At 48.0% G+C, this 18802-nt stretch overlaps 1 protein-coding gene across 5 annotated transcripts in view; it reads left to right on the top strand.

Annotated features, from left to right (window-relative positions):
• Positions 1 to 18802, top strand: part of DIP2B (disco interacting protein 2 homolog B) — a 231372-nt gene that overhangs the window by 204200 nt on the left and 8370 nt on the right. For all 5 annotated transcript variants that reach the window (XM_070052227.1, XM_070052224.1, XM_070052223.1 and 2 more), the window contains 10 exons: positions 2599 to 2722; positions 4559 to 4680; positions 5886 to 5997; positions 10523 to 10632; positions 11071 to 11201; positions 13831 to 13999; positions 14803 to 14973; positions 15982 to 16043; positions 16890 to 16947; positions 18593 to 18667. In XM_070052227.1, coding sequence (XP_069908328.1) covers positions 2599 to 2722; positions 4559 to 4680; positions 5886 to 5997; positions 10523 to 10632; positions 11071 to 11201; positions 13831 to 13999; positions 14803 to 14973; positions 15982 to 16043; positions 16890 to 16947; positions 18593 to 18667 — 1134 coding nt within the window. The remainder of the gene's footprint in view (positions 1 to 2598; positions 2723 to 4558; positions 4681 to 5885; positions 5998 to 10522; positions 10633 to 11070; positions 11202 to 13830; positions 14000 to 14802; positions 14974 to 15981; positions 16044 to 16889; positions 16948 to 18592; positions 18668 to 18802) is intronic.

Below are 18802 nucleotides of genomic sequence, written 5' to 3'. Positions count from 1 at the left end.
TCTGGCTCCTGTGGGTAACAGGAACCCAAGTACTTGAACCTGCTGCCACTCAGGGTGTGCATTAGCAGGAAAATGGATTGGAAGCAGAGCCAGGACTTGAACCCAAGCACTCTGATATGGGATGAGGGTGTTTCAAGCAGTGATTTAACCACCATACCAAATGGCCACCCCTAGAGCCTGTATCCTTAACCTATTCTTCCATCCACTGGTCCACTTCCCAGATGACTGCCATGGCCAGTGCTGGGCCAGCAGAAGCTAGGAATCAGAAACTCCATCAGGTCTCCCACGTGGGAGGCAGGGGCCTGAGTACTTGTGCCCTCATCCACTGCCTTCCCTGGTGGTTAGCAGGGAGCTGGATCAGAAATGGAGTAGCTGGGATTCAAATTGGCACCTATTTGGGATGCCAGCATCACAGGTGGTAACTTAACCCACTGTACCACAACACCGACTCCACTGTGTATTTTATATTAGTGAAATAAGAAAGTTATGTTTTCTTAAGCTATGCAGTAAAAATTATGTTTTTTACAAACTCTAAAATTACAGTAATTGAGATAGTGTGGCTATTTGGCTTGATAGACAAAGAACAACCATTCAGAGCCCAGTTTGGAATTTTTCAGTAAAGTTGTGACCCAGCCATTGAATTTCTAGGTCTGTAAACTGATAAAGTTCATACATTTAAGCACAAGGATACACATACAAGATGACTCTTGTCTGTCAGTGGAAGAATGGATGAGTAAGCTCTCTTGTGTTCATAAACTGAACACAGTAACAAAGATGAGTGAGCTGTACCTGCTGGCACACAGCAGCAGAGGAGACTTTTAATGTTTTATGACAGAAGTAGCACACCAAGGAGTATCTATAGTACAGTTCCATTTATTGAAAACTCAAATCTACGATTAATGTGAACAATCAAGGCAGGAAAAGAGGGCTGGGAGTAGGCCCCTGGGGTACTTCTGAGCTGGCGGCTGTCTTTTTCATGTCATGTTGGAGTTTGCTCACACACTTGATAGGATTTCATCCCACACGTGCACGTTGTGTGTGCTGTTCCTTACATGTAGTATTTTTTTTAAAGATTTATTTATTTATTTATTTGAGAAGTAGAGTTAGAGAGAGAAAGAGGTCTTCCATCTGCTGGTTCACTCCCTGAATGGCCACAAAGGCTGGAGCTGCGCTGATATGAAACCAGGAGCCAGGAGCTTCTTCCAGGTCTCCCATGCAGGTGCAGGGGCCCAAGCACTTGGGCCATTTTCTGCTGCTTTCCCAGGCACATTAACAGGCAGCTGGACCGGAAGTGGAGTAGCCCAGATTCAAACCAGCTCCCACATGGGATACTGACACCACAGGCAGAGGCTTAACCTACTGTGCCACAGCACTGGTTTCAAACATGTAGTATATTTTACAAGAAGGGGTTCAAAAAGACAAGTTCAGAGAAACTTAAGACCTGCAGGAGAAATTATTCTCAGGGTCAGGAATAGTTCACTGTTTTCTCGTCTTTATTTTTAACTAGTGTGTTCTGATTACTATTTTTGTTTAGATCCTTTCTCTTAGCAAACTCAGAGCCAAGTTTGTGTTTTATGTACTGCAAATGTCCATGACCACTAAGCAACATTTGTTGACCTCACTCCTTTGTTCCCATTAATGCTCTTCCACTCTTATTTTCTCCAAGAAAATTTCAAAAAATTATGTATTTTTCTTCTTTTTTTTTTTTTAAGATTTATTTGAAAGCCAGAGTTACAGAGAGTGAAAGAGAGATCAATCTTCCATCCACTGGTTCGCTTCCCAGATGGCTAGGACTGGGCTAAGCTGAACCCAAGAGCTTCTTTGGGTTCTCCTATGTGGGTGGCAGGGGCTCAAGCACTTGACTTACCTTCTGTTGTTTTTCCCAGGCCATTAACAGGGAGCTGGATTAGAAGTGTAACAGCTGGGACATGAACCAACACAGATAGGGGACGCCAGCATTGCACAAGGTGGCTTAACCCACCACACTACAACACTGGCCCCTATATGTATTTTTCAAAGTACCTTAAGCAAGAAACACTGTAAATTAATGTATTTGATTTAAGTTAATGTTAAAAATCCTAGAGTACCAGGGCCTGGCACTATGGCATGGGAGGCTAAGCCTCTACCTGGGGTGTCGGCATCCCATATGGGCACCAGTTCGCTACTGTTTTTATCAAGCTCTCTGCTAATGCAGCTGTGAAAGCAGTGGAGGATGGCACAAATGCTTGGGCCTTGAACCTTCATGGGACACCCAAAAGAAGTTCCTGGCTTCAGATCAGATCAGCTCCAGCTATTGCAGCCATATGGGAGTGAACCAGCGGATGGAAGACCTTTCTCTCTGTCTGTAACTCTACCTCTCAAGTAAATAAATAAATAAAACAAAATGTCCTAGAGTACCTACATGCATTTAAAAAGGGCGGCGGGGGCGGGGGTGGATCTCCCGCGTGTGTGTTTTGAGATTGGGGGAATTTTCATGAGAATTGATAGCCTGCTAAGGATAAAAAGCAAGCTTTCCATGGATGACGTTGGATTGGCTGTATTTCTTACCATTCATTTGCTTCCACGCTTTGACCCACAAGTCCCTTGTCCTGTTTACAGGGAACGACCGTGTGCACAGCCAGCTGCCTTCAGCTCCACAAGCGAGCCGAGAGAATTGCAGCAGTTCTTGGTGATAAGGGACATCTAAATGCAGGAGACAATGTGGTGTTGCTCTATCCACCTGGTAAGTGTTGACTGTGTAGACTCAACTTCAACTGCATTAGTCAGTAACAAATCAGAGAGCCACCCTCCATGCCCACGTGGCTGTGTACTTCCCAACACTGAGAGTGCAGTGCTCACAGGCCGAGCGGTGAACCAAGCCTCATCTGCCACAGTGTATAGTACTAAGGCTTTGCTGGGATCGGTCTGTTTTATTTACTCCTGTATTTCCATTATCAGTGCCTGGCACAAAGAAGGCACTCGGTAAATGTTGCATGAATGCAAACCTTTGCCCCCTGACTTTTAGAACCCCTTCGACAGACACTGTCTCTAGTAGTGCTCACCAATGGACTGAGACTCAGTTTCCAAAAGAGCATGTCTGTCAGTTCCTTGGACTTACTTTTCAGTAGTCCTCTATTAGTCCTACTTTCTTCTTTCATGTTCTAATATAATTCACAACCTCATTATAATAAGAGTGAATTAGAATTATCTGGCGACAGGCCCATGTTGTGGCACAGTGGGTTAGGCTGCCTCCTACAACACCTGCATCCCATCTTGCAGTGCCGGTTCTAGTCCCCACTGCTCTGCTTGCAGTCTAGCCAGGAAGGCAGCGGGTGATAGCTCAAATATGTGGGCCCCTGCCACACACGTGTGGAGACCAGAATGGAGATCCTGGCTCCCAGCTCCCGGCTCCTGGCTCTGGTCTGACCTGACCCATTTGGGGAGTCAACCAGCAGATGAAGATATAACCCCCTTCTCTCTCTGTCTCTGATGCTCTGCCTTTCAAATAAATAAATATATCTTTAAAAAAATTATTTGTTGACAGTTTAGTGTAACTACTCAAAATTTTAGGTAAAATAGTTGTCCCTTCTACTCCTTCTGTTGCTAACCACTCATATACTCGGCATTCTTTGGTTGTTTCTCCCCCTTACTTGATTGTATTCTCTGATTTTTTTTTTAAGATTTATTTATTTATTTGAAAGTCAGATTTACACAGAGAGGCAGAGAGAGAGAGAGAGAGAGAGAGAGGTCTTCCATCTGCTGGTTTACTCCCCAATTGGCCACAATAGCTGGAGCTGCACAGATCTGAAGCCAGGAGCCAGGAGCTTGGGCCATCTGCCACTGCTTTCCCAGGCCATAGCAGAGAGCTGGATCGGAAGTGGAGCAGCTGGGACTATAACCAGTGCCCTTATAGAATGCCAGCACTGCAGGCCAGGGCATTAACCCACTGCGCCACAGCGCCGCCCCCATCTCTGATTTTCTACTGTGCTGTTTGCACAAAACATAAAGTTTCTGAGAAGAGCATCTGGTATAAACCACCCCCCCACACACACACACACACAGAGCCATGTTCCTGTGTCTGCATCTGTCAGTGAATGACGTGGTCAAGGACCAGGACACTCTGAGGACCCCCTTGCCCACAGGCTGTGTCACAGCAAGCTCTGCTTTGCCACCCTGAAACTGGCGCCCACTGATGGAGTGATGTCTTCATGTAGTGGCTTCTGAATACTTTGTAAAAGTTCAAATGTAAAAGTTCAAATGTTCCTTCTCTTTCTCCTGTTTTATTTTCCAAGCTAAGCATCTGTAATTTCTACAGTTATTTCTCCTAAGACACATCAGATGATAAAACTATAACACCTTCTCTGGCATCCTTTAAGAGTTTACTTCTCGGTTCCTTCCTCATTAGTCAGTTTAGGCGTCTCCATTTTTAAAGTCATCTGATGTGCTTCCTCCTTCACCTGCACTTTCTTCTTAGTTTTCCCCTGTTACATTGTGGTCTGCAGACCGCCTTGGTTTTGGAAGGTCTGCCTTTCAGGTTCTCAGAGACCCTAGGCAGTGAAGAGACACTCTTGTCTTGTAGGCATTGAGTTGATTGCTGCGTTCTATGGCTGCCTGTACGCGGGGTGTATACCCGTGACTGTGCGACCACCGCATGCTCAGAACCTCACAGCCACGCTGCCCACTGTGCGCATGATTGTTGACGTGAGTACTCGCTCTCATCCTCGTTTCATACAGCTGCAGATCCTTGCTAATTTCCCAGCCTCATTGGGAAGTCAAATATGTCTCCTGAGAACTTCAGCCCTTTACTTAATTGGCCCCATGTGTCCGTCATTATGCCACGGGGGTGCTGTTGGGGAGTGCTCAGTGGGGACATGCCGCTGATAATTCCCCATGAAGCTTGGGTTTCCCCCTTCTTAAAATGTATTATCCATCTGATATTTTTTGCTGCACAGTGACCAACGCAATTTCTTATGCCAAACCTAATTTCTCCAATGTCAGGTCACTTTTGGAGGGCTAGTTTGTAAATTCACTTGGCATTGCAATAGAAGGTGTCCATTTCCTGCTCTGAGGATGATTTAGAAATTTTTCTAGGATCTGAGAATTGAGGAAGAAAAGATAAACCTATATACTGTCATGCCCTAATGTGCTTCAAAGGCAAGGCCAGTCTTGGCCAGTGTACTGAGAGGTCACCAAATTCCAATTTATGTAGTATTTGTCTGAGACTGCAGCTTTGTCAGCAACTTGAGCATGTAGCATAAAAGCCAAGTTTCCCATAAATAATTTTGTTACCAAGTTTAATTCAGCAAAATGCCCTTGTCGTATTCTACAAAGCGGGCCAGAGGAAGAGGGAATAGAGTGTATTTCCGTCAGCACGCTTTGTAGGCAGTGTAGGTCACTTGCAATTGCAAGCCTAGCTGGGCAGAACTGAGGCTCTGTGAGAGCTTTTGTCTGCATCGGTGTTTCTAGGGGTCAGTGGCACTCTTGAGCTAGCAAGCCTCACTGTTCGCTGGACTGTGGCCGGTACTGACTCCTTCAAACACGATTTTCTGACTCCTCTCGTTCCCCGACTATGGCAGTATCCAGGTCTTTATTGTTAGGGTCTTCATGAAATCATTGACTTTGGGACCCATACTGAGAATACAACTGTGCAATATTTGAGAACACTGCTATAGGCAGTAATTTGTGTTGTAAACAGTTCTGTTGTTCTGAGAGAATGACATGTTACACATTACCAGAAGGAAAAACGCAAGATGGGGATACCCACCTCCTGTCCTCTATGTGTTCTTTGAGAAACTGGTGCTGCTATGTCCAGTGTGGTGTGACAAGTGCCATTAGCACAGCAGTAGCCCACGGTGCTCATCAGGACCAAGCCTCCTGATACTCACTGCTCTGCATTTGTTCTCCAGGTCAGCAAAGCAGCCTGTATCCTCACCACCCAGACCCTAATGCGATTGCTGAGGTCCAGAGAGGCGGCCGCAGCTGTGGATGTGAAAACCTGGCCTACCATCATTGACACAGGTGAAAGGGGGTCACTCCAGTGCTGCCGAGAGAGCAAGAACATGTGTTCCCTGGGGCCGCCTGGGCCTCATGCCACAAGTACACACACACCTTGGATGTCACCGCACATCCCATATGCGCCTGAAATCTAGTCACCTTACACTGCCAGAGACCCCAGTCACATGTGCTGCAAGCTCTTTAAACATAGTGTCTGGCTGCTTTTCTTGGCACCATTGGAAGATGGTTAGCTTTTTATGTTGGATGTGACTGTGTGTGTGGGGCCACATGACATAACGGGATTATCAGGTCCTTTACTTCGAGATATGATGTTGTAGAAACAAAATTGGACCAGGGTTAGAAATTCTGGGTTCTGGTTAGAGCTCCGTTATTTATTGCCAGGGTACCGCTAACTGAGATTACTCTTTATGAAAATACTGCTCACCCCTATCTGAGTCACATGTTTATCAACAAGATCAAATGCAAGATAAATGGAAATACTTTTAAAGCCACAAAATGCTGACTGTTAGCTGGTATTCATGTTAAAAAAAAAATACATAAAAAAACTGATGGGGCAGGCACTGTGGCATGGCGGGTAAAGCCACTGCCTGCAGTGCCAGCATCCCATATGGGTACAGGTTCGAGTCCCAGCTGCTCCACTTCCGATACAGCTCCCTGCTATGGCTTGGAAAGCAGTGGAAGATGGACCGAGTCCTTGGGCCCCTGCACCCGCATAGGAGACTTGGAAGAAGCTCCTGGCTCCTGGATTTAGATTGCCCAGCTCTGGCTGATTTATAGCCATTTGGGGAGTGAACCAGCAGATGGAAAACCTCTCTCTCTCTCTCTCTCTCTCTCTGCCTCTCTTCTGCCTCTCTGCCTTTCAAATCAATAAATAAGTCTTTAAAAAAAAATAAAGGATGTAAGACAAAGAAACTTGGAGACTCAATGGATTAGGGGAAGAATGTAGGGTTTGGAGTCAGGCCTATGGGATTTAAGTCCGAATATCTGTAGTACTGCCTGAGTATTCCTGTCTTGCCTGGACAAAACCATAAGGGGAGCGTTCTAAAGATGAGCTAGTAGAACACGTAGCATGTAAGCAGAATGACAGCTTCTGTTATTGAGCCCTAGTGATGTGTCAGTCGTTTAACATGGGCTGCCTAATTTTATCCGTACAACAATCCTGTTAGGTACTATTTTTTATGTTTTTAAACATTTTAACCTTAATTTTTAGAAGTGTTTGTTTATTTACTTATTTTCATCTACTTGAGAAGCAGAACAACGGAGACAGAGAGATCTTCTCTCTGCTGGTTTGCCCCCAGATGCCTGCAACAGCCAGGTCTGAGCCAGAAACTCCATCTGGATCTTACACGTGGCTGGCAGGGGCCTAAGCACTGGAGCCACCGTCTGCTGCCTCCTAGGATGCCACAGCAGGAAGCCGAATCAGAAGCAGAGCAGCCGTGACTCGAACTGGTGGTGCTCCGCTATGGGATGCCTGATGGGTGCTATTTTTATCCTCATTTTGCAGATAAGAAAACCGAGGGATAGGAAAGTTACATAAGGAGCAGAACTGAAATTCAAACCCAGCCAGTGTGGCTCCATTCTCAGTCTCTCTCTCTCTCTCTCTCTTTTTTTTTTTTTTTTTTTTTTTGACAGGCAGAATGGATAGTGAGAGAGAGAGACAGAGAGAAAGGTCTTCCTTTTTGCCATTGGTTCACCCTCCAATGGCCGCCGCGCTGCAGTCAGCGCACCACGCTGATCCAGAGGCAGGAGCCAGGTACTTATCCTGGTCTCCCATGGGGTGCAGGGCCCAAGCACTTGGGCCATCCTTCACTGAACTCCCAGGCCACAGCAGAGAGCTGGCCTGGAAGAGGGGCAACTGGGACAGAATCCGGCGCCCCGACTGGGATTAGAACCCGGTGTTCCAGCGCTGCTAGGTGGAGGAGTAGCCTATTGAGTCGCGGGGCCGGCCTCATTCCCAGTCTTTTTTTTTTTTTTTTTTTTTGACAGGCAGAGTAGATAGTGTGAGAGAGAGAGAGTCAGGTGTTCCTTTTACCGTTGGTTCACCCTCCAATGGCCGCTGCGGCCGGCGCATCACGCTGATCCGAAGCCAGGAGACAGGTACTTATCCTGGTCTCCCATGGGGTGCAGGGCCCAAGCACTTGGGCCATCATCCACTGCCTTCCCAGGCCACAGCAGAAAGCTGGCCTGGAAGAGGGGCAACCGGGAAAGAATCTGGCACCCCGACTGGGACTAGAACCCGGTGTGCCGGCGCTGAAAGGCAGAGGATTAGCCTATTGAGCCACGGCGCCGGCCATTTCCCAGTCTCTTAACCATTAATTTCCTCCCTAACTTTTTTTCACCAAGTATTGTATCAGCACCATTTATATGGAATTAAACATAGGCATGACATGTGGTTTTTTTTAAAGATTTATTTATTTACTTGAAAGTCAGAGTACACAGAGAGAGGAGAGGCAGAAAGATTTTCCATCCACTGGTTCATTCCCCAATTGGCCACAATGGCCGGAGCTGCGCCAAGCTGAAGCCAGGAGCCAGGAGCTTCTTCTGGGTCTCCCATGTGGGTGCAGGGACCCAAGGACTTGGGCCATCTTCTGATTTTCCAGGCCACAGCAGAGAACTGGATCAGAAGAGGAGCATCTGGGACTCGAACCGGTGCCCATATAGGATGCCAGCACTTCAGGCCAGAGCGTTAACCCACTGCGCCACAATGCCAGCCCCGCATGACATGTATTTGTGATTATTGTGTGCCAGATGCTGAATTAGATGTTTTATATTTGTTAAGTTAAGGACAGAAGCACAGTCACGTATAATACATAACACAGATGGATTATGTTGATGTTAATGTTACAAATAGATCTAATATGGTTAATGGACTGAAGTGTGAGCATATAACAGACAATAGAAAAGTTTCCCTGGGCACATGAGTGACCACATTTGTGACCCTACTCTACATGAAGCCAGGCCAGAGGTGATTAGGTTTTTGGTTTAACCAGAAATGGGCACTGAATAACATGGAGATATAAAATTCTGAGTTAGAATCTTGTCTTGATCCCACAAGCCAAAGGAGCTGTTAGAGAGGCAAGGTTTCAGCCGGAATTATCCTTGACATCCTTAGTGTCAGCATGCTTGTAAAGCAATTTGGGGGTTGGAAAATGAGAGGCATCGTGACTGAGCAAAAGACATAATTCCCAAAATCCTGCTAGGTTAACTTGGAGGAAAACAGCCCAACTTTTAAAGCCGTCTATGATTAACATAACACCTACTAAACTGTAAGTAATGAGCTTCTTGAAACCAGAATGATAACAAACCTAATGGTTTCTTTGTAAATTAACTCCTCAACAATTCTACATAGGTCGGTATTTTTTTAAGAGATCCATTTTAGAGAACAGCAAAACAGACACAAAGAACTGAAATAATTCTAAGGTCACATTACTGATAAAAGCTAGAACTGAGATTTGAGCACTAGCAGTCTGTTTTCTACTATGTTACATTACCCCTTAGTAAAACTGTCTTAAGTTTACCTGATGTAAATTTGCTTCCTTATGTAAGGTTACTTCAAAAAGTGTGTGTGATCACTGTTGTGGTATAGCAGGTTAAGCCGCTACTAGCAATGCTGCAGTCCCATTTCAAAGTGCTGGTTTGAGTCCAGGCTACTCCACTTTCTATCCTGATTTCCGCTAATGTGCCTGGGAAAGCAGAAAAAATTGGTCTAAGTACTTGGGCCCTGCCACCCACGTGGGAGAACTGGATGGAATTCCTGGCTGTGGCATGGGCTAGTCTTGGTTGTTGTGGCCATTTGAGAAGTAAACCAGCAGGTTGAGGCTCTCTCTCTTTCTCTCTCTCTGTCTCTCCCTTTCTCTTTGTCACTCACCTTTCAAATACATTTTTTTATGATCTGTGTTATTTATTTGAAAGAGTTTTATATAGAGAAATAGAGAGAGAGAGGTCTTCCATCTGCTGGTCCACTCCCCAAATGGCCACAGCAACTGAAGCTGAGCAGATCCAAAGTCAGGAGCCAGGAGCTTCTTCCAGGTCTCCTATGGGAGTGCAGGGTCCCACAGGCTTGGGCCCTCCTCTGCTGCTTTCCCAGGCGCATTAGCAGGGAGCTAGATCAAAAGTAGAGCAGCCAGGACTCAAAACTGGAACCCATATGTGATGCTGATTCTGCAGGCTGGGGTTTTATTCACGGCACCACAGCGCCAGCTCCTCAAATATATTTTTTTTAAAGTTTGTGGAGAAATGAATTAAAAGATAACCTTATTTTGGTGTAAAAAATGTTTGCAACCTATGACTAGTATTTTCATAGTACACATTTGCCCTGAGCTTTGTGAATACCCTGTCTTGATTAATGGTGCCCTCAGCCCCAGCCCACCTCTGAAGGGGTGCCATGAGCAAGCTCAGTGGAGTCTGGGCTGTAGCAAATCCCGGAAGCCAATGCTGGCCATCACAGGGCCCCAGAAAACCAGCTAAGAGCAGGGATTTTTCATGTCCCGGCCTGTCTGTTGATGTGGGTTTTCTTCTTTCACTGCAGATGATTTGCCCAGGAAAAGGCTGCCTCAGCTATATAAGCCTCCCACACCCGAGATGTTGGCCTATCTTGACTTTAGTGTTTCCACAACTGGCATGCTTACAGGAGTTAAGGTAAAGTAGCCTGCACATACCCACTCACTCACTGAACACTGGGAAAATGCCAGACCTGCAGAAAATAGAGGTGACGATGACTGCCGATCCAGGAACTCCAGATGTGGAGGTCAGGGGGTTGTCCCAGAGACCAGGAGGCAGGGGATCAGCGCTCCCTGCTTTATTTAAATAAAAGCCTGGTCTCTTCTATAATAAATTATCCCAAAGGATTAGTACGATGAAGAGTCTGACCCTAACATAGATGCTAACAGACAATAAGAGTTAAAGTCAACATGAAATCATAGATTTATATATCATGAGCTTTTGTGGGAAGTAACGAACAGAATGTTACCTTACTTGGGGTGTTTGGGGGATGGAATCTTCTGAAAGCCGTCAGTCGTGCCTTCTCACTGCCTGTAGGGTGTCAGCTCCATCCTGTTCTGTGTCCTTACTTTGCAGATGTCCCACTCTGCAGTCAACGCTCTGTGCAGAGCCATCAAGCTCCAGTGTGAGTTGTATTCTTCTCGGCAGATCGCCATCTGCCTTGACCCTTACTGTGGACTTGGCTTTGCACTCTGGTGTCTCTGCAGGTAGGGCTGGATAAGCCAAAGAAACAGAATGTGTGGGGGAGCTCTGGGGCCACTACCAGCTCACCTTTCCCCTGGCTCCCTTAATTTGGTGACGTTTCAGTAAAAGGCTGATGATTGCAGAATTCATGCACCTAATTATCTCTGATGTTTGTCTGGCTTTGTGCACCTTCCCTTTTTCCTCTTCTGTTACTTCTGAGCATCATTGTGGAGAGGCAGTGATCCTGTTACCTGCTCCCTACTCGACCCTGTACTCCTTGACAGAAGCGCAGCCAAGGAGAAGGATACTTGGGGGAAATATGGCATGCTTTGATAGCCAGAACACACCCTGAGGCTTGGCAGGAAGGAGTGTCATGGACAGGACTGCCATGTGGGGGTGGGGTTGGGGGCAGCCGCACATTTGCCCAGGCCAGGTTGCTGCTTGCAGAAGAGCAGACCCCAGCGCCTTTCTGTCCTGGCTGCACTGCAGGGTTCAAACCCTTGTCCCCCCTTATTGGACTATAGCAGCATCTCCTAGCTGTCTCTGTCTGCAATGGCTTGTGTCTCTAGTTCATACTCCATGTTGCTGGGTTTGCCCTAATTTAAAGCTACTACGAGAGGCCAGCCTTGTGCACAGTGGGTTAAACCACCATGACACCAGCATCCCATATGAGCATGAGTTCAGAGTCCCAACTGCACCACTTCCAGTCCTTCTCCCTGCTAATGGCCTGGGAAGGCAGCGGAAGATGGCCCAAGTACTTGTACCCCTTCTACCATCATGGGAGACTGGGATGGAGTTCCAGGCTCCTGGCTTCAGCATGACCTAGTCCCAGCCATTGTAGCCATTAGGGGAGTGAACCAGCAATTGGAAGATTTTTCTTTCTTCCTCTCTCGCTCTCTCCCTCTTCCTCCCTCTCTCTCTCTTTGCCTCCCTCCCTCTCTCTCTCTGCCTCCCTCCCTCTCTCTCTCTCTCCTCTGTAGATGAGACAGGATGCTGAGGCACATCATCTCTGTAGTTCTCACCCTCATCCTTTTCCCTTCTTGGCCCACTGTATTCCTGAACAATACCCACATATGTGTGTGTTTTCCTCACCTTTTGAATAAACTCTGTCACTCAGTGGGGGGAAGAAAAGGCAACTGGTGCTCTAGTGCAGCAGGTTAGACTGGTACCTGCAGTGCCAGCATCCCACATGGACACTGGTTCTAGTCCTGACAGTTCCACTACCAATCCAGCTCTCTGCTATGGTCTGTGAAAGCAGCAGAGGATGGCCAAGTGCTTGAGCCCCTGCTCCCACGTGGGAGACCCGAAGGAAGCTCCTGGCTCCTGACTTCAACCTTGCCCAGCCCTGATTGTTATAGCCATTTGGGGAGTGAGCTGGCTGGTAGAGGATCTCTGTCTGCACCTGTCTGTGTGACTCTGCCTTTCAAATAAATAAATAACTGTTTAAAAATAAATAAGTAAATAGGCCGGCGCTGCGGCTCACTAGGCTAATCCTCTGCCTGTGGCGCCAGTACCCCAGGTTCTAGTCCTGTTTGGGGTTCCGGATTCTGCCCCAGTTGCTTCTCTTCCAGTCCAGCTCTCTGCTGTGGCCCGGGAAGGCAGTGGAGGATGGCCCAAGTGCTTGGGCCCTGCACCCACATGGGAGACCAGGAGAAAGCACCTGGCTCCTGGCTTCGGATCAGTGCAGTGCGCCGGCCATGTTGGCCATTTAGAGTGTGAACCAATGGGAGGAAGACCTTTCTCTCTGTCTCTCTGTCTCTCGCTGTCTAACTCTGCCTGTAAATAAATAAATAAATAAATAAGTAAATAAATAAATAATAAAGCTACTACAGGTGCCTTCTGGGTAAAGTCTAAAATGCCTTCATATGATACTTTGGTTCCTGCACTCCCCTCCCTCCCTGTTTTTTTTTTTTTTCCCCCCAGTAAGATTTATGTATTTATCCAAAAGTCAGAGAAAGAGAGACTATTCCATCTGCTGGTCCACAATGGCCAGGACTGGACCTGGCCAAAGCCGGGAGCCAGGACCTTCATTTGGATCTCCCACGTGAGTGCAGGGGTCCACGTACTTTGACTATCTCTCGTTGCTTTCTCAGGTGCATTAACAGGGAGCTGGAGCAAAAGTGGAGCAGCTGGGATTCAAACCAGTGCCCACATGGGAAGCCGGTGCTGCAGACCTAGTGCTCCACAGTGCTGGCCCCAGGTTCCTGCCCTCTGGCCTCATTCCCCCTCATTGTACCCTGCACTCAGAGTGCTGTTTCTACCTTTGTATTTGCCGTCCTTCGCCTGGAGCTTCCTCGCTGCCATCCCCGTTTCTGCCAGTCACTGTCAAATTCCCACTCATTCTTCAAGCTCCAGCCCAAGTGTCGCCTACTCAGTGAAACACTGCCATCCCCAGCTTGGCTTTCCCAGCTTGAATGAATTGCTCTTTATTCTATGGCCTCAATGTCCTTTATTCACATCTCAGTTACCGCAGCCTGCTTTATTTTATAAGGACTGCACAGAAACAAAGCCGATTCTTAGACTCCTCTATCGAATGTGACCTTAACACTGTCCTTCACGCTCCGTAAATATTTGCTGAACTGATGCTGGTCTGGGACATGGAGGGGACCAGGGTGACTCACTGACATCCTCTCTTGCCATTCTTCATTGCAGTGTGTATTCAGGCCACCAGTCCATCTTAATTCCTCCCATGGAGTTGGAAAACAACCTCTTCCTCTGGCTTGCCACCGTCAACCAGTACAAAATACGGGATACTTTCTGCTCCTATTCAGTAATGGAGCTTTGCACTAAAGGGCTCGGAAACCAAGTGGAGGTGCTAAAGGTAAGAAAGTTGCTACAAGAGCTATTCCGAGATTTTAAAGAAGTGGGCCAGGGCATGGTCACTACACCTTCTCTGGGGTGCCTGCCTGCCTTTTGCTACTCAGTTCAATGGATGTTTTGTAAGCCTCAGGAAGTCTCTGTCTCCCACTTTTCTAATTTAATGCACTCTTTCAGAGTTTAATCTGATTGCCCGAGGGCTAAATGGAAAGGACTTTTATATAAACATAGGAGGGAACTGTGGCTTTCAATAGAGTTTTTCCCCAGTAGAATCTGAAACCTCAAAGCAGCAGGTATGGGGCCTGCCCCAAAGCTAAAGGTAGCGTGTGTCTCCAGCGAGTGTGTCTGATGGCACGTGAGAAAGCTGGACGATGCTGACTCTTCTGTAACAAAGAAACGGGGCCTTAAGAATGGGAAAAAGTGACGAGAGACCAGATCTCCAGGGTTCTGGGTTTATTTTTACCTCAGCCCCATTAAATATGGAGACATGTAAGGTATGGAAGAACAGAGGAGTGAAAACAGACTGCTCAAGAGGCTGAGACTTTTGTTTGAAAGAGGAAAGAAATAGAAAATGAGTGAGTTGACTAGTGGGCAGAGATTTCAGTGGAATGCCTTGGCCTTTTCGTTTTCTGAAAGCAGCTGTGTGTGTGTGTGTGTGTGTGTGAGAGAGAGAGAGAGAGAGAGGGAGGTGAGAATGCACAGTTCCTGGGCTTTTCCTGACCACAAGGGGAGCAGAGAACTGAACTGCCTGCGTTCAGCTCTCCTTGGGTGCTGCTGATTCAGCCTGTGGCTATGGATGTCTTGCAGACCAGGGGCATCAATCTCTCCTGCATCCGGACTTGCGTGGTGGTGGCAGAGGAACGGCCCCGCATCGCCCTCCAGCAGTCCTTCTCCAAGCTCTTCAAGGACATCGGCCTGTCGCCTCGGGCTGTCAGCACCACGTTTGGGTCGAGAGTCAACCTGGCGATATGTTTACAGGTAATCCTGGTGAAATCTTGTGCACTCACTCAGAGGGGGAGTGCGGCGTGTTCCGTACTGCGGACTTGGGAGGCCGACATCAGGCCTTTTGTTTTGACTTCTCTGCATGTCTGGTTTGCTCCTCTGTAAAGTGAAGCTGGCATCCCACCTCACAGACTTGCCCTGCGGGCTCGCTGAGTTGCTAGGTTGGAGCACCCAGTGCCATGCCAGCAGCCAAGTGCCAGGGTAAATGTGGACTCCATGGTCGTCGTCGTAGGATTCATGACGACCAATCAGGAAGGCTCATAAGGCTTAATTGGGACTTAATTTCTGACCTTCGATTTTTCTGCCTCCTCCGTGTGTTGGACATTTTTACCCCAAACAGAGCACAGGTAAGGCTATGTTCTCTTCTCCAGCCAGACCCCAGCCTTGCTGTGGCATTCTTCCCAGGTAAAAGACAGGACAGGGACCAGAACCCGGTCTGAGCTTCTGTAGCTTGGAGAGGGCACTCTTCAGTCGTTGGCACCAACTGTGCCTCACTCAGTGGAAGAAAAAGTGAACTTTCAAAATAATGTTGGGGCTGGCGCTGCAGCTCACTATGCTAATCCTCCGCCTGTGGTGCCGGCACCCCGGGTTCTAGTCCCGGTTGGGGCGCCGGATTCTCTCCTGGTTGCTTCTCTTCCTGTCCAGTTCTCTACTGTGGCCCGGGAAGGCAGTGGAGGATGGCCCAAGTACTTGGGCCCTGCACCCGTATGGGAGACCAGGAGGAAGCACCTGGCTCCTGGCTTCGGATCGGCACAGCGCGCCGGCTTTAGCGGCCATTTTGGGGGTGAACCAACTGAAAGAAGACCTCTCTGTCTCTCTCTCTCACTGTCTAACTCTGCCTGTCAAAATAAATAAATAAATAAATAACGTTGGGCATTTTCGTGAATACAACCAAACTGTCTATTTCTTGATTTGGCAATCGAAGTAAGGAACAGCAGCTCATTTAAAATAAATGATGCAGTGATTTTTTTTCTTTTTCCTTAGGGAACCTCAGGGCCTGATCCAACTACGGTGTACGTAGATCTGAAGTCCCTGAGACACGACAGGTACAGTGCATTCGTGTGCTCCCTCCCTAGCAGAGTTCCTCAGCCTAGGGAATTCTGACCTCGAAGTCAGCGTCTTCCCTGACTCCTTTCATGATTGTGTCTGCCGGGAGGGATGCGGCAAGAAGGAAGGAATTCATTTTTATTATTAATACCTGGTAAGGTTTGTGTGTATAAGAAGACAGCTTTCATTTGCACAGTTGCCCCACCGTTCTTCAGTATTAAAATGTAATGCTTAGGTTCTGCATGAGCAGAAGTATTTTGTGACATTTGATACAAGTTAAATTAAAATGGATTGTCTCTTTCCTCTAAGAGTTTAAAAATGTGAGATGGGCCAGGCAAGTAGAGGAGGCAGTGTAGGGGCTCAAAGCAGCACTGCATCTGAGCCTGCCTCCACCCGCCACGGCCTCTCGAGGAAATGGTGCTGCTGCGACCAGGCTCCTGGCCAGCCCTGCTGACTGGGCCGGGCCCTGTGCCCCGTGCCCCGTGCCCCGTAGCACTGAGCCCCTCCCTGGGCTGCTCCTCAGACCTGCGGAGATGTCGCCCCAGCCCTCAAGGTGTTTGACAAGGTCTAGAAGCATTTTTGTTCGTCACTACAGGGAGGTTGTTGCTGACCTCTATGGGCGGAGGCCGGGGATGTTGCCAGTTGGCCCACAATGCACAGGGTAGCCCCTTCCAACAAGAAATGATCGGACCGAAACCTTGCTGATGCTTAGTTGGAGGAACCTTGCTCCAGTGTGATCACGAGCAATGCCTTGGCGCTCTTGGGAGGGCAGTAACCAGCCACAGTGGGCACCATGGATTTGTTTTTAGAACAGCTTGTAAATGGAAAACACTGTTCTTCCACAGGGTTCGTCTGGTGGAGCGCGGCGCCCCCCAGAGTCTGCTTCTCTCAGAATCTGGAAAGGTAATTGCTCTGTGAGCCCTTGGGAAGGCCGGCGGGGTAGCCTGTGGTCCACCCTGAAGCCCTGTGAGAAATTAAATACAAGGCAAGACTGAATTGAAATCTGGAGATAATTCAACTGTTTTAGCTTCGCTGATACTTTCAGATTCATATAGATCTAGAGACAAGAAGAATACTGGATTTTATTTATTTATTTGAAAGGTAGAGTTACAGAAAGAGGGAGAGAGAGAGGTATTTCATCCACTGGCTCACTCCCCAAATGGCTGCAACAGCCGGAGCTGAGCTGTTCCAAAGCCAGGAGCCGGGAGCTTCTTCCGGGTCTCCCATGTAGGTACAAGGGCCCAGGTACTTGGGCCATCTTCTACTGCTTTCCCATGTCACAGCACAGAGCTGAATGGGAAGTAGAGCATCTGGGACTAGAATAGGCACCCATATGGGATCCATGTGCTGCAGGCAGAGGCTTAACCTTTGCCACAAGCGCTGGCCCCAGAATACCAAATTTGATCTTTGTCATTTTCCTCAGTACCTGTCCAGACTGTAGGGAGCGGTCCCTGCCCTTTCTCTCCTCGAAAAAGGAAGATGTTAGGTGTCTGAGCATGGACAATCATTGCAGGGCCTTGCAAGTAACTTCATATGTTAGAATCTGAGATTGAAGGGAAGCTTTAAAAGGGGCAGAATGTTTGGGGCCAGTGCTGTAGCATAGTAGGTAAAGCCACCGCCTGCAATGCTGGCATTGCATATGGGTGCCGGTTCAAGTCCCAGCTGCTGCACTTCCAATCCAGCTCTCTGCTATGGCCTGAGAAAGCAGTGGAAGATGGCCCAAGTACTTGGGCCCCTGTACCCTTGTGGGAGACCCGGAAGAGGCTCCTGGGTTCTGGCCTCAGATTGGCCTAGTTCCAGCTGGTACGGCCATCTGGGGAGTGAACCAGCAGATGGAAGGATGGAAAACCTCTCTCTCTCTCTGTCTTTCTGTCTCTCTGTCTCTCTCTCTCCTGTCTCTCTCTCTCTCTCTCTGCCTCTCTGTAACTCTTCCTTTCACATAAATAAATGAATGTTTTTAAAAGGGGGGGGTACAGAATGTGGGTAACCAGAGAGGCCTTTCTTTCCTTAGGCCCTGAGCCTTCTCTCAGCCAGAACTGGGTTCTCGTGTTCCCTCCTGTGAGGATCCCAGGCGTGCGCTGTCTTTCCCAGGGGCACAGATGTCTTTCCTTCCCATCCTCCTGCACAGCTGCCCCATTCTCTCTAAGTCCCTCTGACTGCAGTAGCAGCTGGAGCCAGGAATGGAGTTTTTCCAGCTGTGCCTCCTATCTGTTTAAAGGGCTTGCACTGCCATAGTGTCAGTGCATGAGCTAGATTGCCGACAAGGGAAGTTGTACAAGTTCTTACCGCCATCGTTCTGGTCTACAGGTAGACCACTTTCCTATTTTACTTTTGAGGATGAATCTCACTAGACCATTGGTCTAATAACCCCTGAGGGAGGCTGAGAGAATGCACAGAGGTGCCTGCAGCTGTGCCCTCCGCGTGGCCGGGCTGGCTGGTGAGCTCCTGTTCTGTGTGCCACTCCTGTATCTCCAGCTGGCAGCTGCATTTCCTAAATGTCCTTACAGTTGACTGAACCCACGCTTTGCATTTTCACTTTGATTCTTAGATTTTACCCGGAGTGAAAGTGGTTATCGTCAATCCCGAGACCAAAGGCCCTGTCGGAGACTCTCACCTGGGAGAGGTGTGTACGGTTTTCGTTTCTTCTCTGAAAAGTCTGCAGAGCGCACATTCCAGAAGCCAGTGAAAACTGTGGATTTAGCTTTTCCAAACTGGGGAATGGAGTTAATCTTCTTCTGTGAGGCCTAAGACTGAAATG

The sequence above is a fragment of the Oryctolagus cuniculus genome, chromosome 11 (assembly GCF_964237555.1).
Source record: "Oryctolagus cuniculus chromosome 11, mOryCun1.1, whole genome shotgun sequence".
Lineage (NCBI taxonomy): Eukaryota > Metazoa > Chordata > Mammalia > Lagomorpha > Leporidae > Oryctolagus > Oryctolagus cuniculus.
This window is presented reverse-complemented; position numbering and strand designations above follow the sequence as displayed.